This window comes from Simochromis diagramma, unplaced genomic scaffold (assembly GCF_900408965.1).
Source record: "Simochromis diagramma unplaced genomic scaffold, fSimDia1.1 OVJJ01000685.1, whole genome shotgun sequence".
In the NCBI taxonomy this organism is placed as follows: Eukaryota; Metazoa; Chordata; class Actinopteri; order Cichliformes; family Cichlidae; genus Simochromis; species Simochromis diagramma.
The window spans coordinates 1,186,176-1,212,705 of NW_024387477.1; the positions used below are offsets into that span (position 1 = coordinate 1,186,176).

The window sequence follows — 26,530 nt, forward strand, 5'->3', positions numbered from 1 at the left end:
AGATAGCACCAAGCTAATGAGGTGTTCACAGATTTTGAATATGTTGCTCAGTTTGAGTTTCTTTTCAAATAAATACTCCCACATATGTGAACCAGTGAGGAACATTTACACTATTAAAAGCTCAAAAGTATCCTTTGAAGGCAACATGCCGCCTTTCACAACCTAGTGATTACCTTTGTTTACATGTTTACATGTACAATATATTGATATATGTTTTCATTTAAATAATCTAGAAGTTTTTCTTACTCTACCGTTAAACATACCATAAATTCCCTTATTAAGTAAAAGGTTGTAAGTGGTTGATAAATAAGTTATCAAAGCTGTGAAAAGATGCCAGATATGAGACCTGCTTCCAGATGGATTATAGTTAGTGTTAATGTAAATAGGCTAAAATTGTTAGAACTACTTACATTAGTTTATATATAATGTATTTCAAGTCTGCCCATCAAAGAGTTTATTGTTTGAAGTTGAGAAGCACAAGCTATTAATGCTAAATAAGCTACTGTTAGTGTTACTACATTTTATTTGTTTAGCATTACATATCAGTTGGCCATAAGTGAGTCTTCGTGTTTCTCTCTGTTTCATTAGTGAAGAACTTTATGTTCTTGGTAAATTTCGCCATTGTCTCCGAAGAACACCACAGACAGTGTTTTCTTTTGCTTGGTGCTCAAACATGACCGCGGGCATGAGGAGGAGGCTTGGTTAAGGGAAAGGGTGGCGCCGAGGGGGCGGAGCGGCTCCCTTCTCCGGGCGGCGTCAGCAGAAGAAAACGGGACAGAGGGGCAGAGCGAGGCCGACAGAGAGATTGGTTTCCCCGGGTGATTTTGCCCCATCCGCCGACTACAGGTAAGCACAATGAGAGTTACAGGGCGTTTTCTCGTGACTAATGACAGGAGGTAAAGACTTTTATGCATCGGAAGAAAACAATATAAAACTCACTGCGACACATCAGCTGTCCGTCCATTCACTTAGAAATCCCATTTTACAGCTTATGTGGGGATGCTTGTAGAGACTGTATTCAATAATATTTTAAACACATGCTAAAATACGCAGTATTTGTGGGTTAGATGGCTCATGGTATGCACACATGGTAGTTAAGCAAAATGTCACTTTGTGTATTACTTTTATTCTTATTTCATGACTTTGTCTTCTTGGAATACTATATAACTTCTAAGTTGCATATATTATTACAGCATATTGTGCGTTACTTGCAGCCTGTCTGATAAAACTCCCACTCAGGCCTCAGCCACACCATTAATAGACGTGAAAGTGGCTTTTTCTCTCGGTGAGTGCTAGAATGTGATTGGCAGACGGTGCAGCAGCAGCGGCCGGACGAAGTGCGTCGTCACACTGAGCATGTGTCAGGCTTTAGAAGCTATAAACATCATTCATGTGCGCGGGCTCTGCCTAATCTAAATCTGCAGTACAAATTGCATGCAGACAGCCAGACTTTTACAGCGGGCTCCGGTGCTGCAGTGCTGTTCAGTCAGTGTCACATCTCACAATAGAGGGGCAATTTTGAGGTGGTCGGTTTGTCCAAATAATAGTCCCCCCCCCCACACACACACACACAAACACTAATAATACTCATAAAAGGATTTGGATTTATTGGCAAGGACACGTCCATCTGAAGGTCTGATCTTCCCAAAGCAGTGACACCTGGTGGCGGCATGATATGTACATTTCCTATAAACTGAGTATTGTGAAAGACTTGCTACACAATTAAAATGTTTAGATCATAATACGATATTTTCGAAATAATCCGAATCACATTTTTTGCCTTTAAAAGCTTAAAAACCTGTGAAATCTAGCTTGTAAAATCAACATTAAAAAACAGCAACACTTTTTAAATACCTCTATGCTGTTTGCACCAGTTCAAAGCAGTAGTATGATGTGCACATATTTGGGCTGGTTTGCATTAGGAGAGATGCTTTTCCTTCCTTTATTCAAATAACCGTGGGTATAGCTAACTGCCGTCTGATCACCACTGTTGTCTTTTTAACAGAGTACATGGGAGGGGCATTTTTGTTTCTAGTTTTTATAGAGATATTAGAAGGCTTGTATTCAAGTGCCTGTATCCATGTGTATCAGGTTGAGAAACCACTGTTTGCATATTCACGCTCAGCTTTGCCTGTTAATTTGTTTGTCATGCTGTAACATGATCAGGGTGCATGAGAGATTTTTGTTTCAAGAGATGCAGCCCTAATAGGAGCTCAGTTTTTGAAAAAAAAAAAAACCTTATTGAGTGAGAAAACTGTTAAAACTCATTTATTATATAAATATTTTTTAATAAATGTATTAATATAAATATGTATTTGTATGCATGTAATTAATTTCTAGTTCAATTTCTGTTATTACCGCAGCCCACCTGCAGTACCTGCGTGGTCCACCAGGGCCTCACACTTTGATAGTCACTGGCCTATTGGATGGCTGTACAAAATGATCCCTAATAACATTTAATATTTTTGGTATCATTGCTGGAAAATTTCACATTGAAAATGGAAATTGGTGCCAGCTGCATATTTGGAGCCGCTCTGCTGGACAACCTGTGTCATTACATCAAGCTTCTTTTCTTCTATTTACAGCTGCTTTCAATAATGATATTAGTGTATGGCTATTATACCACTCAGGCTCTATGCTGTAATGTACACTGACATGCCATTTCATTAGTTACACCTTTTAAGTACTGAGTTAGACCCCCTTTAACCTTCAAAGCTGCCTTTATTCTTCATGGCATAGATTCAACAAGGTGCTAGAAGCGTGCCTCAGAGATTTTGGTCCATATAATAGTGGATTGCATTTATATATTATATGTATATTTATATATATCCACTATTCATTCACTCTCACATTCACACACTGGTGGAGGCAGCTACAGTTGTAGCCACAGCTGCCCTGGGGCAGACTGAAAGAAGCAAGGCTGCCATATCGCACCATCGGCCCCTCTGGCCAGCACCAGTAGGCGGCAGGTGAAGTGTCTTGCCCAAGGACACAACAACCGAGACTGTCCGAGCCGGGGCTCGAACCGGCAACCTTCCGGTTACACGACAAACTGCCAACTCTTTGAGCCACGATCGCCCCTGTAATTATTATATTGACACGATAACATCACACAGTTGCTGCAGATTTGTTGGCTGCACATCCATGATGCAAATTTCTCATTCCATCATGTCCCAGAGGTCCTCTTTAGTACTGAGATCTGGTGACTGTGCAGGCCATTTGCATACAGGGAACTGAGACAAAGTCCTTTTGAGATGGTGTTTAAATGATGTTCGGTTAGTACTAAGAGGCCTAAAGTATGCCAACAAAGAACAGGTGCACTTGAGGAACTGGCCAGTGAATGCCCGTGGCGTCTGTTTTATTCTTTTAGAAGATTTTAGCAATGATAGGCTGGTGTAACTACAGTGCTAAAGAGCCCTGCCTGTGATAGCTCAAGCTACTGACTTCTTCCTGACGGAGTTATCAGAGTTTTGCTGTGTGAGATCTGCAGCTGGCTCCAGGTTGAGAGAAGCATTTAACAGTAAATGCAGAAATAATGAGTAATACAGTAATACAACTGTCTGTATGTCATATTGAGACATACTGATTTATTCAAGTGCAGCCATGTATCTGAAACTAAGCTCTATCACGGAAAGCTGGGAAATGCTATTCCAACCAGCAGTAATGTAATCACTGAGATAAATCTGCACTGCTAAAAAGAAAATTATTGGCGCAGGGCGAACTGAAGCACTGCAGCCAGTTCAGTCACAATGCATGCATAAGGAATCTGCATTTTATAAGCCTTTTATGGTCATTACTCCTGATGCTCTGTGCGATGTGTCCGGAGTTGGTACGCAGCACTTACATGCATCATTTGCCTGTGTAGGTGTCAGGTGTCTCACAGGTGTCGGAATGTCAAAGTCTTTCAGTGCCGAGGAGATGGCGGAGATAAAGGAGGCCTTTAACAAAGTGGGTGAGTAAAAATGTGTGTGTTTGTGTGTGTTCGTCCACATTGCAGAAATCTATGAATTAGCCACTTATTTTTGACTGTGTGGTGTACATGACTGTGAAAAGTGCCTCTTTGTGCACGCCTGTGTACGTGTGCAGGATCTGGCAGACAGAAGCTTTGATACGCCTACATTCCCGTTATTGTCTAAAGCAGCGATCCCCAACCCCCGGGCCACGGACCGTTAGCGGGCCGTGAGAGTTTGGTACCGGGCCGCGAGAGTTGAAGCTCGGGTGTGAAATTGATGATTTTCAGGGTTTTTAATGCTAACTCGGTTTCACTGGGTCTTTTTTCCCATTTTTTTGGTACCAGGCCGCACAGAAAAAATAAAAAACTTACTAGTGTATGATCACCTGTCTTTTCTTTTAAAAATAGTCTGAGTGCTACTTTCCATTCACAAAAGACCCACGAACTGCTTTAAAAGCTTTAAAAGTATGTTCGAAACATCAACTACTTTGGATAAAAGTCATGGCAGAATATTCCAAGATTGCCACAACAGCACACACACACTGTCTGTGTGAAGTGGGGTTTTCTGCGGTTCCAGCTACCAAAACAAAATTGCGGAGCAGGCTGAGCATAAGCAACACACTTCAGGTGTCATTGTCTTCCCTCTCATTGATTTAGCATTATGGTGAATTATATATTTTCATGTACTTTATATATGTTTTGTAGTCGTGCGTCTTATTTTGAAAGAAATATTTATGTGTTACCATAGCGACCAGAGAGCATTAAGGGGCAGAGAGGAGGATGTTACTCTCAATGTTGTTGGTGCATTTCAGGAGGACGCTGCTAATAAAGTTACACAATTACACAGTGAATTTGCTTATTATTAATAAATTTACAAAATAACACAGTTTTTGTCTTGGTCGTATCATTTTATTTGGTTGTATTTATCCGCGACACCTTAAAGGCCGGACCGTGAAAATATTGTCTGCCCGTCCGTGGAGCAAAAAAGGACCGCTGCACTAAAGGAGCAATTCAGCAAATTTTACTCCAGAAAAGTTGGAACGCTGTGTAACGTAAGAAGAGAAAAGAATGCCATGATTTGCACATCATTTCAATGGAAAATACTACAGAGTAAACATAAGTTAAGACTTTAGGGCACTGACTCTTAGCATGTCACAATGGCAGCACTTTAAATCTCGCCCTGCATATCTGGAAAACTGTAAATAAAGAAATAAAGAGTAGAAGTTTAAGCTTAAGTAAAGTTCTCTTTCATTTCCTGTCTTGACACACCATGTGTAGATGTGGATGGCAATGGGTACATCTCCTCCACCGAACTTAGCAATCTCTTCCGAGAGGTTGGCTGTCCTGTCCCCGGATATCAGCTCAGACAACTCCTCCAGAAGCTGGACCTGAACAACGACAGCAAAATTGAATTATCAGAGTTCGAGGCTGTAGGTAACACTAGTTAACTAACTGTAGTAATTCACAGCTTTACTAACAGTTTACTCACAGCAGCCAAAAAAGTAAACATGTTACATAAAAATCTGTTTATATACTAATGTACTGTAAAGAAAGGCAAACTACCATAACATATTAAGTGATAAATGACTTATATTGGTTAATATCTTGACAAATATACAGTAACCATGGTTTGATTGTCTGTAAGTTAGCGTGTGTTTGCATATATATTCAGCTCTTTAAGGAACTCAAGGACGACCGCATAGCCCAGAGTTTCAGGAAAGCTCTCAACAAGAAAGAAGGCATTGTAGCCATCGGGGGCACCAGCGAGCTCTCAAGTGCAGGAACTCAACATTCGATCTCTGGTTAGTAACGCCATATATAATATGTGTGGTGTCACCACCCGGTGGAGTCAGAGAACTCTCTGATCAAACAGCCTCAGGTTTTAGTCGTCGCAGAAACAGATCTGACACTTGGCTTTGTCGTATTTCAGAGCAGGAGCGCTTCGCCTTTGCCAACTACCTCAACTCGGCTTTGGAGAAGGATCCTGACTGTCAGCACGTTCTCCCCATCAACCCCAACACCGAGGATCTGTTTAAAGCTGTCGGAGATGGCATCATGCTCTGGTAAAGCAGTTTTCTTTAGACACTGTTTGTCACGTTCAGGCAGTGCGCTAAGATGCTTCCCTCACGCTCACTGTTTCAGTAAACTCATCAACCTCTCTGTGCCTGACACCATCGACGAGAGAACCATCAACAAAAAGAAACTGACTCCTTTCACCAAACAGGTCAGTTGGTTCCCTTTCACATCTTAATCGTGTGCTGGCTTAATGCGATTTAACCCCTGACCCTTCATATCCTACAGGAGAATCTGAACTTGGCTCTGAATTCTGCTTCAGCCATCGGGTGCCAGGTCGTCAACATCGGAGCTCAAGATCTGAAGGAGGGGAAACCTCATCTGGTGCTCGGGCTCCTCTGGCAGATTATCAAGATAGGGCTGTTTGCCGATATCGAGCTGAGCCGCAATGAAGGTGGAGCACAGATAGATTTGCAGATAAATTTGTCTGTGGAGAGCGAAGTTTGCAAACATGCAAAAAGTAAAACACAATTTAAAGGGGACCCATTATTTGTTTTCCTATATTTTCTATCATTTCACTTCCTGGCCACAAAAAAGTGACTCACTGTAAAATGTCACATTGAACCGCCTTTAGCTCTTCACTAAGCTTATGCAGTGTCACTACATTTACTTCTGTCAGCCTCTGTCAGTGCGCCCCAGGGTGGCTGTGGCTATAATGTAGCTTGCCATCACCGGTGTGTGAATGTGTGTGAGAATGGGTCGATGACTGGATATGTAAAGCGCTTTGGGGTCCTTAGGGACTAGTAAAGCGCTATATAAATACAGGCCATTCTATCCAAAGCTGCACTGACTTCTTTGACAAAATCTGAACCCTCTGTGACAGTTTGAGCCCAGTGAATCCCAGATGAAAAGGAGAGTCCCAGGATCAGAACATGGAAGTTTATATAGCAGTTGTCCTTTAAATACATGCTGGAGTTCAGTTTAGGCACCAGAGTCATTCCTCTCTCTCTGTATAGCTATTGCAGCGTTGCTAGAGGAAGGTGAGAGTCTGGAGGAACTGATGAAGCTCAGTCCTGAAGAGCTGCTGCTCCGCTGGGTCAATTTCCATTTAAAGAAAGTCGGGATGAAGATATCAAACTTTTCTGCTGATGTTAAGGTAAGAAAATGTAACCAGTCGCTTCACTGTTTGCTATCAGAAACTGAATCCTTATTTGATCTTTTACAGATGTTGGGTCACAATAAAAAAAAAATCACATTCTCTTCAGGGTAATATGCCTGTGACAGTATAAACACTTCATTCATGGGTTGTAGCTCTGACACGCGGGCGTTTGAATAGTTGCTTAGATTAAACATTAAACTAGAGTATTTAAATGATGAGGGAGAATATGCACAAATAGTCCCTGTGAAACAGAAGAACGTTTGTTTTCCACTCATGGCTCTGTTTGAGTTCACATATCTGATATCGTCATGTCAGGCTAAACACAGCTACCTGCTTTTCTCTGAACTTTCTCTTCATGAGGGACAGCCAATCAGAGGGAAGCTGGCTAAAGGGGAGGGACGTTTTAAAGACAGAGGATAGTTTGTTTCAGGTAGAGGATGAACTGATTGTCTCCACCAAAGCCCAGCATGAGCAAAATAATTATAGGTCAAATTAAATAGATCAGCGGTCCCCAACCCCCAGAGTCGTTTGGTACTGGGGCGCAAGAGTTGAGGCTCGGGTGTGAAATTTATGGTTTTTGGGTTTTTTTATCGTTATTTTGTATCGTATTTATCGTTAACTCGGTTTTCCTGGGTCTTTTCCCGTTTGTTATGAATAAATCTTCTTTTTTTGGTACCTGTGCTGTTTTCATTTTGTTGTGCTTATCCGCGACACCTTATCCGCAACATAAACTGGTCCGTGGTGCAAAAAAGGTTGGGGACGGCTGAAATAGATGTTCAGTAAAATATTAAAAAGCAAAGGCAGGTTGGCTCTGCAGTTGGCTGCAATTAACTGTATTCTGCTTTCATATAAAAATTGTAAATGCACTTTTATTTTTGCACACATTTCCACACATTAAATACACATTTACATTTATTTTGTATGAGTATTGTCACATATTGCAACAACACATAATGCTATTGAAATCAACCCTGAATAAATGGATAAATGTCACTCAAAATGCATGTTTACTCTCAAAATGCTGACTTTAACTAATCAAACTACGCTAAGTACAAGTAGAATATAAATATTACATTTAATTGAATTTTACTCCTTCATGTTTGTTGAAGGTGAAGAATCTTTTTTTTAGCACTGGGAATAAACATGAGTGCAGTCTGACACGGGTCTGTCTCTGCCTTTGTGCACTTCTGTTCCCACGCAGGACTCCAAGGCCTACTTCCACCTGCTCGAGCAGATCGCCCCAGATGGCAGCAAAGAGGATGTTCCCCATGTTAACATTGAAATGAGCGGTCTATATGTGAGTTTGCTTGAAAGGCAGCATGTCGTTTGCCTTGTAGATTCTTTGTTTGTAGTGCTGTTCTAGTCAGGCCTAACCCTCCATACACACCCTGCATACACACACACACAGTAGAAAAATGCCCCAGTGATGTCAGAGAAAATGGTTCAATTTCTTTATTTGAACGCTTGAAAACTGAGAACTAATACAGAGGATGAATCTGTCATTTAAATACATGCATATCACACGCCTTTGTGCCTGTGTGTGTGTCACAGGAGCAGGATCTGGTAAAGAGAGCAGAGTGCATGCTGCAGCAGGCCAACCGTCTGGGCTGCAGGCAGTTTGTCACTGCCACCGATGTCGTGAGTGGAAACTCTAAGCTCAACATGGCCTTCGTGGCGACCCTTTTCAACAAACACCCGGCTCTCACTAAACCAGAGAACCAAGAGTGGATTGTGGAGAGTAAGCATGGATGAGCATTTCCTTTCTCGCTCCTGTAGTCGCTGAGGTAAGATCCTGTGGCTGACTCTGTCTTTCGCGATCTCCAGGTGAGACCAGGGAGGAGAGAACTTTCAGGAACTGGATGAACTCTCTCGGCGTCTCTCCAAATGTTCATCATATCTATGGGTCAGTGTGCGATCTGTACCGTTTAGCAACACTCTGATATGTATTTTACATGTGCATGTTCACCTCACACGCCACTGTGTGTGTGTACAGTGATCTGCAGAATGCCATAGTGATTCTGCAACTTTATGAAAAGATTAAAGTTCCAGTGGAATGGGAGAAAGTCAATCGCCCTCCATTCAAAGCAGGAGGAGGCCACTTAAAAAAGGTAAATACACAAACTGCTTCATTCAAAGAACAGTTTTTAATAAAAGATGTTCACGTGGAAACGACACATACACATTTAATGGGTGTGTATGATGCTCATTTCCAGCTCCATATATTTATGCCTTAGATTGGGTCTTGGTGGAGCACCTTGTTTTGTTTCACACTCGACACACATTCTTCCCGTCTCTTTAAGACAACTGTTTTCTTATTGGCTGCCCCTCATACAGAGACAGTCTAGTCAGCAGATGTATGGAGCTTGTACGCTGACAGTCTAAGCTTAGGTGATCATATTAAGGACATCTTACTCACAGCGATGACAGCCAAGAATAGAAAAACTGTCTTAGTGTTTAGATCAGCCTGAAAGCTGAACTTATGACTCGTGAAATATATTAAAAAATGTTGCAATGTGTAAAACGTTAGTAAAAACAGAATGTATCCAGAATGTATCCATCCATCAACAACATTAACAAATCTCGTAAATCCATATTTTACTCACAGTAGAATTTAGAAAAAACTGCATCTACAGATTGACCTTTTTAGTATTATTATTTAAAATGGTAATCTACTCTTTTTAACCATTTGATATGTTTTCTACTATAAATTAAATGTGGCTTTTGAAATTTGCATTGTTTTGTTTGTGTGCGTGTAAAAACTAGGATTCCCCAAAAAGTTGGGACAGTGTATAAAGTGTAAACAACAAGTTGCAGATCCCAAAAATGTCTTTCTGCGCACTGCAGATTGAAAACTGTAACTACGCCGTGCAGCTGGGGAAGCAGAAAGCCGGGTTTTTCCTGGTGGGGATTGGTGGACAGGACCTGTACGATGGAAACTCTACTCTAACCCTGGCACTGGTGTGGCAGCTGATGAGGAGGTGATTTTCTTTTGATTCCTATGTTGGGTTTGCAGTACAGTCGAGGACAGATAGGGGGTACTGCTGTTTCAGGATGGAAACCGAAAAAGTCAGAGCTCTCTCACCAAGTTCATTGAGTTTAATGCACTGAGCTGTTATGATGAGACACATCGGTGCACTGATGATTAAAAACACCGGGGCTTATGGGAAATATAGTGCTCAGTAACGAGGCTAATATTCTCACATCCACATGCAGGTACACGTTAAATGTCCTCAAAGACCTTGGACATGGAGAAGTTGCTGGAGATGATGTGATCATTTCCTGGGTCAACAAGACTTTGTCTGGCGCTGGCAAGACTTCCTCTATAAAAAGCTTCAAGGTAAAAAGTTACACTTTGCCAGAGAAAGTATGCATTCATTACACAAACTAGCCAATTACTAGTGTAATGTGAGATATTTTCACATGTATATTCTGTTTTGTCATTGTGGATTATTGCTTGTGAAGAGTGAAAGACCAGCTGTGGACGTGTGATGCTTGTGTGCTCTTCTGTTTAGGACAAAATAATCAGTAGCAGTCTGCCAGTTCTCGACCTGATTGATGCCATCCAGCCGCAGAGTGTCAACTTTGAGCTGGTTAAAAAGGAAAATCTGTCAGAGGAAGACAAACTGAACAATGCCAAGTAATCACCTCTGCTGCTCCGTTTGTTTCCAGTAGTTACTGGGCTTTTGTATTTCATTACATTGCTATCTAGAACCTTAGCTGGCAGTGAGGCATTCTGATTATTACATCAACGTTGTGATGATGAGGTGATACGCTCTAATTACCATCCTTCCTTTCTCCAGGTATGCCGTCTCCATGGCGAGGAAGATTGGTGCCAAAGTCTACGCCCTGCCTGAAGACCTGGTAGAAGTCAACCCCAAAATGGTGATGACCATCTTCGCCTGCCTGATGGGGAGAGGGATGAAGAAAGTTTAAAGGAGACACGCTTGCACCTAAAGACAAACAGACACACGTGTAGTGGGCATAGATGTACTGCGTTGTTGTTTTATGTGGTTATTCTGAGCTAACCAAAACAGAGTGAATCCAATCTGAGTGTAAACAGTAAAGTGCAGTAAAGTGGGACTTCTTTAACGGCTACATGATATAAAGGTTGAGGTTTGGTTTGGGGCTTTTCTTTGGATCTCATTTTTACGATCGTTTACGAGGTGATCATCGTCTGTGCTGCTCGCTGAGATGAATCTAATAGAGCGCTGACTATCACAGGGTCTGAGCCATGCATGCTAGGACTGTGCGAAGGGGAAACCTGTTAAGAAAATATGAAATTGTGTCTTTATGTTTGTCTTTAAGTTATGACACGTGGCAAATATTCAAAAACAACTATTTCACATCTCACATAGAAGCACCTAATGCTGCCTTTCCTCCATTCCTGAACATATTTAACATTTTCTCAGCTGCTTTTTCCTCTCAACTTCCCATGTGTCAGTTATTGTTCTCGAGCCATAATAATCTTTCATGTGTATGACCAAAGCTGTGCTACATTATAGGCAGATAATATATTCGCAGAATATAAAACTGAAACCTGTTTTAACCTTCAATGTCTATTAAATGCTTTGACTAGGATTTTTAACCCAGAACAGCACATCTGTAGTGCTTTTTTCTAGCGCTTTGTCTGTAGACGGTCTGTTCCAGCATAACACTTGAATTCAGTAGCTCTGCTTTTGCTGCCATGATGACTGCAATAAACAACCTCAAAGGTTTAGTCCCGGATGAATTTAAAGTCATGCGAGCAATACTTTCAATGTGTTGTGTGCACAATTACGTCTGTTATGGTAAACAATAAAATCTTTTTTCATATATTATCTAGTTTTGTGTTCTGTGTGATTTGTTCTGTTGCCGTTTCAAGCGTGTTATTGCAACAACCACACATTTACTTACTGAACAGAACCAATAGCAGTCATTCATTTCCATTTCCTTAAATATTATTATTGAGATTTTGCTTCCATCACGTAGCAAATAGCACGATGTTATATTTATTTGTATTTAGCAATTAAAGATTGTTTTACATTTAATTGATGGCACAGCTGAGGCTACTCTGAATTTTCTTGGTCTACTGAAACAGGATATCATGGATAAATGTAAGTTTAATTTTTAAGAGAACTCAGAGTGCTGACAGGGACTAGAAAGAGCGAGCAGATTTCTCCTGTTTTGGCTTCCCTTCATTGGCTTCCTGTTAAATCCAGAATTGAATTCAAAATCCTGCTCCTCACATACAAGGTCTTAAATAATCAGGCCCCATCTTATCTTAATGACCTTGTAGTACCATATCACCCCATTAGAGCACTTCGCTCTCGCTCTGCAGGCTTACTTGTTGTTCCTAGAGTATTTAAAAGTAGAATGGGAGGGAGAGCCTTCAGTTTTCAGGCCCCTCTTCTGTGGAACCAGCTCCCAGTTTGGATTTGGGAGACAGACACTATCTCTACTTTCAAGATTAGGCTTCAAACTTTCCTTTTTGCTAAAGCATATAGTTAGGGCTGGACCAGGTGACCCTGAATCCTCCCTTAGTTATGCTGCAATAGACGTAGGCTGCTGGGGATTCCCATGGTGCATTGAGTTTTTCCTTCCCACTGTCGCCAAAGTGCTTGCTCATAGGGGGTCATATGATTGTTGGGTTTTTCTCTGTATCTATTATTGTACGATCTACTGTACAATATAAAGCACCTTGAGGCGACTGTTGTTGTGATTTGGCGCTGTATGGTAAATGGCCTGTATTTGTATAGCGCTTTACACGTCCAGTCATCCACCCATTCACACACTATATAAATAAAATTGAATTGAATTGAATTATACATACCAGTCATTTCTTTTGTGTATGTGTGTGTGCTGCTTAAGTATTACATCAAAGAATTGGCTTTAACTTCAGTCAGTCTGCTCAGCAAACAGCAGCAGGTTAATCCAAATCTTCTACTGGATTGGGGGGGGGGGGGTGGACTCATGCTTGAGAAACTTTGAGATGATCTGAGCTCTGTGACGTTGATCGTTATCTAAAGATGCGTACACTGTGGTCATAAAGGGATGGACATGGTCAGCAACAGTACTCGGGTAGGCTGTGCCATTTATGCTCAATACTCCCAAAGTGTGCCAAGAAAGCATCAGCCCACACCGTTACACCACCACTACCTGCCAGAAGCACTGATAGAAGGCAGCATGAAGTTGCAGCAAATAAGAAGACTCATCAGAGCAGGCAACCCTTTTCCAATCTACTGTTGTCCAGTTTTGGTGAGCATGTGTGAAATGTGGCATCAATGTACTGTTTTTACCTGACAGGAGCGGCAGCTGGTGTGTATTCTGCTGCTGTCGCCCATCTGCTTACATTGTTGTCCATTCAGAGGTGCTCTTCTGCATGGCTTGGTTGTTTTTGAGTTACTGTTGCCCTCCTGTCAGCTTGAAGCAGACTGGCCGTCTCCTCTGACTGCTGGGATCCACAAGTTATTTTTGCCAGAAGAACTGCTGCACACTGCATATTTCCTCTTCTCTCTGTAAACACTAGAGAGGGTTGTGTGGGAAAATCCCAGCAGATCACAGACCAGCCTGTGTGATACCATCAACCACGCCACATTTAAAGTTGTTTAAATCACTTTTCTTCCTCATTCTGATGCTCAAACCGAACTTCAGTGTGTTTCCTGTACAATCATGCCAAAAATTCATTGGGTTGCTGCCCTGGGATTGGCTGATTAGATTCACATTAGCCAATAGTTGAGCAGTTGGTCCTAAGAAAGTGGCTATTTTACTTATGTTTATATTTAGGACTCAAGGACTAAAGAAGTTTATTGTCATTTCATATGGTGTTACCCAGCCTGAAACAAAATGCTGTTTCTCACCAGCCTCTACAGTGCAATAAGCAATACAGTTTAAAAAGAATAAATACAGTTTAAAAGAATAAGTTTAAAAAAAGAGCAGTAAAAAAAAGGCATAAATAGCATAAGATCTAAGTTCTAAAACAAACTCCAGTCACATTCGTTTGGGTAGATAGCAGCAGTCCTTTCACAGAAGTCCTTTCACAGATTTAATATAATGATTACAAATTATTTCCATAAACTTTGCAGAAACTATCAGGACGCAGTTACGGCTGGCTTGTAAGGCTGGAACACAACAACCATTTACTCTTGTTAGGATGCCTGGGTCGTTGACCCAGGGGTTTTGAGTTTATTATATTATTTATACTTTCTAGTCTTTGGTTTCTTTGTGTTCTGTCTTATGGCTTAGGTCTCTGTCTTCTTTAGTTGCTCTGTCTCCCCTATCACCTGCATCCCCTTGTCTAGTTCGCGTCTATGTGTATCTTTGGTTCCTATATCCCCGTGTTCAGTCAGTGTTTTGTGTCTGCCCTGTTCCCACGTCTCTGTTCCCTGTGTAGTGCCTGCATGTGAGTCTGTGTCTTTGTTCAGTCTGTGTTATGCGTTTCCTGTTTTACTTTGAAGGTCTGTGTCTTATCTCAATGTGTTCAGGTTACGCTTCTTTGGTCTCGTCAGTTCTGATTTGTCCCAGCTGTGTTTCCCTCCTGTTACCCATTCCCTGATTGCTCCTTCTGTGTATTTAAGCCCAGTGTTTCTCTGTGTCGGTGTTGCGATCTACCGTTTTCTTTGCTGTGTGTTCCGTCATTCCTCTGGTTTAAGTTTGTTTTGAGTTTTTTCAGTTATGTTATATTTTTTGAGTACTAAATTAAAGCCTTTTTTGAGTTCACGTCTGTCTCCGGAGTCTGCACCTTGGGTCCTATTCCTGCCTGCACACAGCCGCACCTAACAACTCTCTAATGAAGGTCATAGTCATCAATCCATTCATCCATTCTGCTTATCCTTATCAGGATCACGGGAAGGCTCCTGAAGCTCATATATTACCCAATATTGAAAGCACAAAACCAAAAAGGAACAGCAACCTAACACTAAGGCCAGATTGCTGCTTTACGAGGGAGCGTAAAGGAGCAGAAAGAGCCGAGGCAGAAGCCACTATACTACATCTATCATCAGGGGGCGGGTCCTAGGACTCAAAAACACGAATCACAGCCAAATGTATGCACAGACAAGCAAACAATAGCAGTGCTAGCGATCCATGACCTTGTTTTAACTAATTTTACATACAGCCTGCTTTGATCTTAAGTGGGCCGGACCAGTGAAAATCTTTCTGTCAGTGTGAAGACTTTTAGCTAAACACTTAATCCCTGAGATGTCTTAATATTGTTATTGTACATGTACAAGAATTAGTAAATGCTTTTTAGAATAGAATAAAATTGTAAGTTATTATGTGGCAGGTAGTGGAAAAACTAACTTTTTCCATTGAATTGTTTATCTATCTATTTGGTGTAGTGTGAAAGTCTTTGTCAACAGGAAATCTGTCAAATTTATGAAAAAACAGTTTAAAGTTCAAAATCCATGCACTCCTTCACATTTTCCAAAGCCTTCGAGCTGCCCAGGTTGGAATTCTTCGCTGAGCTGATTCTGGTCCCCGGGCCTTATGTTTGATGCCCCTGAGAGTGTTAAATACAAGTTCAGAGTTATCTGAAGCAAAAAGGAGCTAAGCTGTGATTTACAGACAAAGCATTATGTTAAAATGTGTTAAGACACTAATGGGAACCGACATTATATTTGATTTGCTATTTTGCTAAAATGACAGGCAGAATCCATCAAGGGTTTAAGTGATGTTTTCAGTGGAGGCAGCGTGCACAGTAGCATGACCTAACATGGGTGGAATGCAGGTAGCATTAACTTTATTGAATATACAGCAAGGTGACTATCTCCAGGCTTAAAATGAGCAGGAGTTGTTTTTGTGAAAGGCTTAAATATTTGCAGCTGTCCTGCAATATAAGAGGGAAAACTGGGATAGGTCAGTTGAGCTTCTGACAGGTTGTTAATGTGTCTGCAGTGCGGTGTATTTGTCATCACTGCAGCAGGGGAGCTGCTATCATGATTGAGAGGCAGCTGCTTCACTTTCTAAATGTGTGCTGGTAATAACTGAGCCAATTACATGTGACAATCGATCCCAGAAATGACTTTTACCCTGTAAGGCACTCGTGTTTTCTGTCATTTTGAACAGACATGTCAACATCCCGTCACAACCAATCAAAACACATGGTGAAAACACATTTTTGGATAGATGGGTATATTTTTGTGTTGTTTTGTAATCCATCTGAACAGAGCTGAAATAGTGCAGGTGCACTCACACAAATCTCTCTCAGTAATCAGCAGAATACACACACACATGCACAAAGACACATTTCCAGATCAGAGGCCACTTCAAACGAGATTCTTGAATTCAGATGAGCATGCTGGTGAAAAGAAACACACACATTAATGCACGTACACACACAATTTGCAATTTAAACGATGCTTTTTTCCCCCCCCGAGTACCACGTGATTGTTCCTTTTATCGGTTACATTTGTTCACTCCATCCACCGTGTTATGTGTGTATTGCACTCGAGTCTGTTCATCGTGTCTTATAGCCTGTAAAAGACGTTTAGTTTTGTTTTGTGTTTTTAGAAAGAAATAATACTTTGGCGAGATGCACAGGATCTGAGCTGATGGACTGACCACCTGAACGCTGGAGCATCAGAACAGTTACCAGGTTTGCTGAATGGATCACTTTTGCATTTCTGTCTCTCCCTCTTATGATCTGTTGTCATAACTACTGTACAGCTTGTTGCTATGTCATCTGGTTTCTGTGGTGATGCTCGACAAAGGATGACCTCGTACTAGATGACCTTCCATATAAGTGCGATATGTGGGTGTGAGTGTGCACACGTGAGTGTGTGTTCTGACACATATTCTGACGGTGCTTGGGATCTTGGGTTGGGTACAGTCGACCTGGCTCCATGTGTGTGTTTTGTTGTGTTCTTTTGTGTTCTTTTCGCAGTGAACAAAATGAAAATGACTTGAGTGTTGCTGTGTTTGCGTCTGTAGGATGACGGGTCTGGTCCAGGATTCTCACAGGCTGTCTGTGAAAACATGGACAGAGGAGGAGAGTGACCGAGCTGAGAGCACACTTAGCAGGTACACACACACACACACACACACACACACACACACACACACACACACACACACACACACACACCGATGATGCTGTACAGGTATTGTTACAGTTTAGTTGATGCTTAAATCCGTATTCTTTCTCATGGCCAGCAGGGGGCGACAACCGTGATAGCAAAATTAGTCCAAGTGGACAGAAGGATAATCACTAGTTTCAAGTTGTTGAAAGCTCTACACACTGTTTGCTGAGTTACATGGTTTGTGTGTTATGTGTTTTGTATGTGCATGAATACACAGAGGACAGTCAATATGTGACGACACTTCTTCAGAGCTACAGCAAATGGCAGCCATTGACAGGAGAGATGCTGGTTCCCAGAATTCCTTTCGGGCCCGAGGGGCTCTGTCCAGGTATGATAGCTGATTTTCAGATGATAATGGAGTAAAACAGTACAAGAGTGAATGTTTTAGCTGGATACAACCACAATAACAAAACAACAATACAACCTTGGTCAGAGGGCCCGGTGGCGCCAGTGTCCGGCAGCCTCGCTTCTGTCAGTGTGCCCCAGGGCAGCTGTGGCTACAATGTAGCTTGCCATCACCAGTGTGTAAATGTGTGTGTGAATGGGTGAATGACTGAATGTAGTGTGAAGCGCTTTGGGGTCCTTAGGGACTAGAAAAGCGTTATACAAATGAAGGCCATTTACCATTTTACCATAACATTTTCTGCTTGTTTGTCTTCAGGATAGTCAGTATGGTGATGACCCTGAGAGAATGGGCGCAGAAGAGTTTGGCTGAGGAGACGGAGCGACCGGATTCTTTCCTGGAGCGGTTCAGAGGCCCTGCTAACATGGACATACAGGCGCCGCCCAGCAGGTTCAGCCACAGCCGTACCGGCTCAGATGCAGATCACGAAATCAGACGCTCCAGACGCACGTGAGGAAACAACAGCTAACATGCAAACAGTGTGAAACTTCAGTTGATGCTTACTGTCTGTGTTTTGGGTTCTCTCTGTCAGGAGAAAAAAGTGTAATATTGTGGTTTTATCTCCATCTGATGACGCGTACTATTACTGGCTGATGGTGATTGGTGCTGCAGCCTTTTACAACTGGACCCTGCTAGTTGTCAGGTAGGGAGCTGACATTGACATAGCTTCTGCTAATACAAACGGTCAAACTCCCTCTCAGAAGCAGATTCCTGTTTGTGTTATTACTCTTACTAACACGTCTCTGGGGCAATGACATGTGTCTGGAATAGCAGATTGATATCATTTTTGTCACTTTGCTGTTTGTATTTCTTTAGGGCTTGTTTCGATGAACTCCAGATGAGAAACGTGCTCATCTGGCAAGTGCTGGACTACACCTGTGATGGAGTCTATATCCTGGATATTGCTGTTCGGCTTCACACAGGTACTCTGATAAGTTTCCATCATGAAACAGACAAGAAACTACTGAACATGAAATATTATGACACTGACCTCTTTTTTGTTCCTGATGGAATCTTAATTCAGGTTTCTAAAAATCCCAGAAGTGGGACATTGTATTTACATTTATTATGTACATCAAGGTTTCTTGGATCAAGGCTTGATGATCAAAGATGTGCGCCGTCTGAGAGAAACCTACATTCGAACGTTACAGTGTCAGTTTGACATCTGCTCCATTCTTCCAACTGACCTCTTGTACCTGATTGTTGGAATCGGCTACACTCCGCTTCTTCGATTCAACAGACTGCTGCGCCTGCCCCGTCTCTTTGAGTTCTTTGAGCGTACAGAAACACGAACGGGCTACCCCAATGCTTTCCGCATCTGTAAACTGATTCTGTACATCCTGGTCATAATCCATTGGAATGCCTGCGGATACTACAGCTTCTCCAAAATCCTGGGACTGGGCTCTGACTCATGGGTTTATCCCAATGCGTCTGACCCTGAGTTCGGCACCTTGTCACGAAGTTATATATACTGCCTATACTGGTCGACCATGACGCTGACCACTATAGGAGAAACTCCTCCACCCGTTAGAGATGAAGAATATCTGTTCCTGATATTTGACTTTCTGGTAGGTTTATAGCTTACTCAAACCCTATACAAAAGGTGTATACTAGTTTTTCCAGTCTGCTAAAACAATTACTACTGGTATTTCTCTCCAGGTTGGTGTTCTGATATTTGCCTCCATTGTGGGTAATGTTGGATCCATGATTTCTAATATGAATGCAACAAGAGCAACCTTTCAAACACGTGTAGATGGACTCAAACACTACATGCACTTCAGACATGTCAGCAAGGTGCTGGAGCAGCGTGTCATCCGCTGGTTTGACTACCTTTGGACCAATCAGAAGACAATTGATGAACAAGAAGTCCTCAAGAGTCTGCCTAATAAACTGAGAGCTGAGATAGCTATCAATGTTCACCTGGACACACTTAAGAAGGTAAAGACCCATATCTTACCCTTTTACCTCACTTGGCAAAACTAGTCAAACGATCTGAAGTTCCTAAATGTTGCTTTTGTGTCTGTTTTTGGACCTAGGTGCGTATCTTCCAGGACTGTGAGGCAGGCCTCCTTGTAGAATTGGTGTTAAAACTCCGACCGCAAGTTTTCAGTCCTGGAGACTACATCTGTAGAAAGGTATCACGTTTACTGGTTTACCTAACTGTATATATGCAATAGATAGAAGGGCTGTACAACGTCACTGTCCAACAATTCTGCTAAAATTTACAAAGCGCATACACAAAAATAAATTCATTAAATCTTTCTTCGACTTTCTTATGCCTTCTCCTAAACTGTTTGGTGGCTGGACCTCTGAGGCAGATGAGACTTCCCTCAAATTCCTTGAGGCTCTGGATGTGGTGGGGCTGTCCTGGTTGGCATGCCTTTGGAAGTTCGCGTGCCTTCGGATTAAAGAAATGTGGGCTGGTTTCCCTTCAACTTCACTTGGATCCCAGCCTCCCTAGCAAGGTCTATGCAAGGGTGCTGGAGAGGGAAGCCCACTTTTTAGTCAAACCTCAAATCCAGAAGCAACAATGTGGTTTTCTTTCTGGTTGTTAAATCCTGGACGAGTTCTTTTCCCTCATAGATATTTGAGGGTGCATCGGAGTTTGCCTAGCCAGTCTAGATGCGTTTGTGGTCTTGGAGAAGGCATTCAGCCATGAACCAGTGTCCTGAGGAGGATGTTTGGAAGTAAGGGGGATAGGACCTGTTGTTACAAGCTATTGGATCAAACACAGAATTTGCTTGTGCATGCATGAATCCAGGGCTGTACATGCATGTGCATTCTTGTACAAGCAAAACATTATAACACTTGTAAACACCCCCCCCCAAAAAAGCTTCATATCATTGCCAATAGCCGGAAACTTCATAGGCACCTTTACTTCTTGGTAGCTGAAGCTAGTAACATACCTAGCAATACCCGGTTATCAAGATAGTTGTCATAATTCTCTTTATACAGTGTTGCTGTTAAAAATGCTAATGTATATTTTTTGTCTGTCTTTTTTATCCAAGGGAGATGTGGGTAAAGAGATGTACATAATTAAAGAGGGCCGCCTTGCAGTGGTTGGGGAGGATGGCGTCACACAGTTAGCTGTTCTGACCGCAGGAAGTTGCTTTGGTGAAATCAGCATCCTAAACATCAGTGGCAGCAAGATGGGGAATAGACGCACGGCTAATATTAGGAGCCTGGGATATTCTGACCTGTTCTGCCTTTCCAAACAAGACCTGATGGATGCGCTACAGGAGTTTCCCCATGCCAGGGCACAGCTGGAGCAGAGGGGGCGGGACATCCTGATGAAGGAGGGACTTCTGGAGGAACTGAATGTGTCTGCAGGGGAGGAGTTGGAGACGAAGGTGGAGAGGCTAGAAACCAGTCTTGATCGGTTGCAGGTCAGTACTGTTATGCTGAATATTGTAGCTGGTGGTCTTGTTTCTCATAACACAGTTTCTTGCATTATGGCTCTTTGTTTTTGAAAAATTAGAATGACTAATAACATTGATGTTACTTTCAGACGTGTTTGGCCCGTCTGCAGAGTGAATTCAACTCATCCCAGCTTCGACTGAAACAGCGAATAACGGCCCTGGAAAGCAACATCCCCACAGCAGCAACTGGCAGCGGCTTCCTGTCAGATGCTGACGGCAATGAGAGTATTTCTGGTGGTGACAGTGTGCGAAGTGAAATTACCTTCCGATTTTAAATAATGTCTTAAATTAGTTTTCCTGAAATATTTAGGATAATTTCTTCTTAGAAGTTTCTTTTAGTTTGAAGCTTTCTTAATACCACTGAACAGTTGCTCACATCTTTATGATTAAATATATAGATAGAATTGCCAGTATACAGTAGAGTAATGCAATAAATAAACAATGCTTGAGAGAGAGGGAACCTAAAGATGAAAAATACAGCTGACTTATGTCCTAATTATGTCTTAATCTACTATTTGGCATGCATTAAAGGTACAGTATGTAAAATCTCACCACTACACGTCAGCAGATTGCAATGTGAGAATGTAATCAAATTGTTTATCAGAGGGAAAGTGGGATTTTTAGGACACTTAAGCCTCACATTAGCTGGTATAATGTTAGCTTATGTTTTGTTGTTGTTGCATTTTTTAGTGGCTTTTTGTTAGCTGTCTGAAAACAGCAGGTTTGCATGCCTAACCTGCTGACACTAGCTAACTGTGACAGTAATGAAAATGTTTAAGCCCTAAATTCATTTAAGGACATGAGGCTTGAGGCAAGGAGGAAGAAAATGAGGTGCAAATGAGGAAGGAGAGTGGGCAAGGGTGTAGGAGGTGAATGGAGGGAGAATGAGAACAATCTTGCCACTGATTTCTAGCCACATACATAAAAAGACGATTACAGCGATGTCGACTTTGGCCACTGTATTTAAGATTTGTGTGACAAAAAGGCAGCTTCCACAAAGCCACTTTGTATTTTTCATGGATTAATTATGAGTTTATGAGAATGGACCAGTTTGCTGGTAGACTTAATTCAGCTATAAGTACAATAGTAGTTTTATGTTAAATAACTTAAAAAAAATACTTACTATACCATCAAATCATCTTAAACTTAATCACATAAGTGTGAAGGTTTTTCTGGTCATGTGGTTGGTTTGGTTTGTCTTTGTTAGTATGCCTGTTAGCAGGATTTTTCCCATGGAGCTTTTATCAGTGTTGGGCCTTGCTCCAACTTAGAAATGATTAACTTAATCATCTGAAAAAAATCCTCTTGTTCTCAAGAAATAATAATACATTTGGATCAGATATCCTGGGGATTCAGTTCATGGTGTGGAGGGACTTTCAGCCCTGTAAATGATTTCAGACTGGGTCCCTCTTATCTACGTTATGCTATCATACAGTGTGCATTTTTAGTTTATGAGGACTCCTGCTGTTCAAAGTGTTCCACTGATCACATTTTCTGTCACAGCCCATTTCCTTTCATTTCATTTCATCCGCTCTAATTAAAGAGATTAATACAGAGCACGTCTTTCATCCTTCTGTCTAAGTGATCACAGATAAAACAGCATGAGTCATTTTATTATTTTCAGTGTTTTTAGCATGCAGTTTAGTCTATTTCTCAGAAACTCTGAAAAAGTATGAACAATTTTGTTATTAAAACGGTATATTTTTAACACAAATACTGAACATTTATTAACAATAAATTACATCATTTGAATGCATTCTTTTATACTGTGTGTGTGTGTGTGTGTGTGTGTGTGTGTGTGTGTGTGTGTGTGTGTGTGTGTGTGCGCGCGCAAGTTAGTAACGGTGTCATACCCATTATAACATGGTAACTGTATAACTGCAGTCATGTCAGCAACTGATTTTAGAGCAAAGTCCAACACTACATAGCTGTGAGATTTCAGGAAGTGAAACGGGGAATAATCACTGTTGAAAAGCAGGTAAAAAAACCCTCTTTAAAAACAATTTATTTGCTTCGTTGTTCTTTTATTTTCGCCCTTCATTGTTAATCTTTATCTCTCTTGTCTCTGCGTTTCTCTCTCGCTTGCATTTGACTTCATCTTCTTGTTTTCCTCTGCTTTATTTGCACTTTATCTTCCTGCCCCTGATCATTGTAGTCACAGAACAAATAAATAACGAATGATTATGATTGAAATCACATTTTTTCTTCCTTCAGAATCTTTGAACATGGTCTTAACCAAGTATGCTTAGGTCATGCATGTGTATACAGTAACACCTGTAGACAGTATGAGTATTGCTGAAAATGTGTTAATACATAGTGTTTCTGACTCATGTCAAAAACTGTTCAGTTCAGTACAATTCACAGTTTTCTGTTGTGTTTTATTATTTATTAAGATTAAAAGACTGAAACACCCCATATTCAAATGATTTCTTATGGGACTAAAATGAACACATCCATCCAAGGGTGATTAGGGATGAAGGACCAGAGCATCTCCAAAACTGTGACTCTTGTGGGGTGTTCACGGTCTGCAGTGGTCAGTATCTACCAAAACTGGGCCAAACAAGGAAAGACTGTGACCCAGTGACAGGATCATGCAAAGGCTGGCCCATGTGGTCCAATCTAACAGACGAGTTGCTGTAGCTCAAATTGCCAAAAATCGTGATCCTGGTTCTGGTATAAAGGTGTCAGAATGCACAGAGTGTCGTAGAGTATAGGGCTGCATAGCTGTAGACCAGTCAGGGCGCCCATGCTGACCCCGTCCACTGCTGAAAGCACCAACAATGAACATGAGAGCATCAGAACTGGACCATGGAGCATTGGAAGAAGGTGACCTGGCCTTCATTTGGATGGTTGGATTTGTTTGCAGCACTTACCTGAAGAAGGCAATCCAGCGTAGGCAGTGTGATGCTTTGGGCAATGTTCGGATGGGAAACTTTGGGTCCTGCCATCCATGTGGATGTTACTTTGACACGTACCATCTACACGCTTTCATGGAAACAGTACGCCCTCATGGCTGTGGCCACTATCACAAAGCAAAAATGGTTGAGGAATGGTTTGAGGAGCACTGTGTATTGACTTGGGCTCCATCCTCCCCAATTTTAATCCAGTTTAATCATCTGTGGAATGTGCTGGTCAAACAAGAACAATTCATGGAGGCCCCACTTTGTATAACTTACAAGACTTCAAGGATCTGTTGCTTACATCTTGGTGCCAGATACCACAGCACACCTTCAATGGTCCATACCTCAACCATTTAGGCCTGTTGTGGTAGCATAAGGGGAACCAACAGAAAATTAGACAGGTAGTCAAACTGTTACATCAGAATATTTAAAAAGAAGGTGGGTGGGTGTGGGACAGCTCTGTGAACATACTGGGGACTATGCCAGTTCTAGAGAATCATCTAGAATCATCTATACTTGAAGATGCCATTGTTGCCAAAAGTTGTTTTTAACTATAAGGTCTGTACTATATATAACAAATGAAATATTTTAATCTTTATTATGAACAAACTGATAAAGGACTACAAAATCTATTTGGCTATGATTCTTGTGGATAGATTGATCAGAGAAAATGAACTGAATTATTTTAAAAGGTTTGAAGCATATAAAAAAGAGTCTAAAGACATTCAGATCTCACTGCATGCGTGTGTGTACACCTGTACTTGTATTTTAGGGATGGACACCAGCTTTCTGGTGCTGTGCATGATGCTGGCAGCAGATGTGACACCAGCTTCTGCTACAGCAAATGTAAGAGTTTTACTGCATTTATTCTTTTTTTGTATTCACTAAAGATTGTATACAGATTGTATACAGTGTAATATTGTGAAAAAAATGTTTTTTTACTATTATACTTTTTCTTTTCTTATCTTTAAGGCATGCTTAAAAAAACATATAGAAATCTGCCACTATAGATGCGGGTTGATATAACAGACTAATAGTTTTGCTCTGCAGTCCATGCACTTAGATTACTTACACACCACCTAGTGGTCAGATGTAGAAATGCATGGCATAAAAATGAGTCAGTCATGTTTCCTGCTGATTTTATGACCCCGAATAATGGTCTTGGTCACATTTTTTTTTAAATCCAGTAGTTTTGTTTGTTACTTGCCTTCTTCTAATTTTTTGGCATTTTACATTCATGTGATCATTTTACAAGCTGTTTTGATCTTTTATCTTTTATCCATCATTATATGCAGTTACTTTATTTATCTAATGACATATTTGTTTACGTGCGCTCTAGCCAAGCATCATAGAGACCCTCATTCTGGCCACTTTCCAGCGTCCCTGGCTCTGGGGTCTCTATGTCTTTGTTGTTGGACTCCCCATCGTTCTCTTCATAAGCTTCATGTGGCCAGACAAGGTACATTATACTTAAGAGTAGTTTGGTCTTCCAGAGAAATACGACGGCTCCAAAAAAACCTAAATCTTTAACTGTGTGGTGTGCTTGCTTACAGAGGTTTGGTCCCCCTGATCAACCATATTACTATAAGAAGAGTGATGAGGATCAATCAGATGACCTTGAGCTCTCACCACCAAGGAAATCGATAGAAAAAGGTAATTTATTATTATTATTATTATTATTATTATTACATGAATGCAACAGAAGTAGTCTATTTCTACAACATGAAATTTAAGATATGTAATGAAGAAATAAGTAAAGCATTATCTGAGCTCTTAGGCAAAGATCTTGTGACATTAATTACACAGTGTTTGGAAATAGCTAGCTTATATTTTCTTAAAATTAATTCAACAGCCCTTTAAGTTCCTTTACATCATATTAATTGGGCAAAATTATATATATATATATATAATTATATACAATTTCCTATTTGTTACTCTTTTTTATTGGAACCAGACAGTGATTATCTAATTTAGCTAGTTTATAACAATTTTTTGTTTTTTTTGACAAAGTCTAAGTAGGATTGTTACTAAACCTGCGGTCGGCCATGGAAACTGTTGATGAAACTTTTTGTCTGTTTCTGTATGTGTATCTAGATTCATGCACCAGAGCAAGAACCTCAGAACAGGAAACCCAACAAACTCACAAGAACCTGCTGAGAAGAAAGGCTAAGGAATGAATGGCATCCCCTTACTTAGGCAAACTAAAAAAAATGAACATAACCAATGTATTCGTATTTAGTTGCACATATATGGGTCCTATCATCACCCCATAAAACTGCTCAGGAATTATACAGAGGAACACGAAAGCTAACCTGACACCCCCTCCCACCAACTCACTACATCTGCAGGATATGCTGCAACAAGCTTGATTCACAGAGGCCGAAACCCACAGTTAACTGGACATAACATATGCCGTGTGTTGGGAAATGACACATTACTGCAGTAACTAAGTACTTCTATATATCAGTTCCTCTCGCCTGCTGTGTACATAACTGGTTCCACCAAAAAGTATACCTGTTTTTGAAGCTATGAACTTGAATCATAAAAACTAATAAAAATTTAAGATCACACCAGAGGATTTTTTTTTAATGTTCATCTTCTACAGTCTTTGCTTGATTCCTGTTTTGGC

At 41.1% G+C, this 26,530-nt stretch overlaps 2 protein-coding genes across 2 annotated transcripts; both read left to right on the forward strand.

Annotated features, from left to right (window-relative positions):
- Positions 1–717: 717 nt before the first annotated feature.
- Positions 718–11,945, forward strand: LOC120723692 (plastin-3-like). Its single transcript, XM_040015312.1, has 16 exons — positions 718–846; positions 3,866–3,952; positions 5,231–5,382; positions 5,625–5,754; positions 5,883–6,015; positions 6,095–6,176; positions 6,254–6,419; positions 6,982–7,121; positions 8,326–8,421; positions 8,676–8,862; positions 8,949–9,027; positions 9,118–9,232; positions 9,969–10,102; positions 10,338–10,461; positions 10,637–10,761; positions 10,925–11,945. The coding sequence occupies exons 2-16, from the start codon at positions 3,892–3,894 to the stop codon at positions 11,055–11,057; spliced, it is 1,857 nt and encodes a 618-aa protein (XP_039871246.1). The 5' UTR covers positions 718–846; positions 3,866–3,891; the 3' UTR covers positions 11,058–11,945.
- A 4,969-nt stretch (positions 11,946–16,914) lies between these two features.
- Positions 16,915–26,530, forward strand: LOC120723694 (cyclic nucleotide-gated cation channel-like). Its single transcript, XM_040015315.1, has 14 exons — positions 16,915–17,120; positions 17,397–17,507; positions 17,841–18,032; positions 18,115–18,225; positions 18,399–18,505; positions 18,663–19,150; positions 19,242–19,520; positions 19,619–19,717; positions 20,591–20,968; positions 21,091–22,979; positions 24,674–24,747; positions 25,241–25,360; positions 25,455–25,554; positions 25,996–26,530. Exons 1-10 carry the CDS (start codon positions 17,032–17,034, stop codon positions 21,274–21,276), a joined length of 2,040 nt encoding a protein of 679 aa, XP_039871249.1. The 5' UTR covers positions 16,915–17,031; the 3' UTR covers positions 21,277–22,979; positions 24,674–24,747; positions 25,241–25,360; positions 25,455–25,554; positions 25,996–26,530.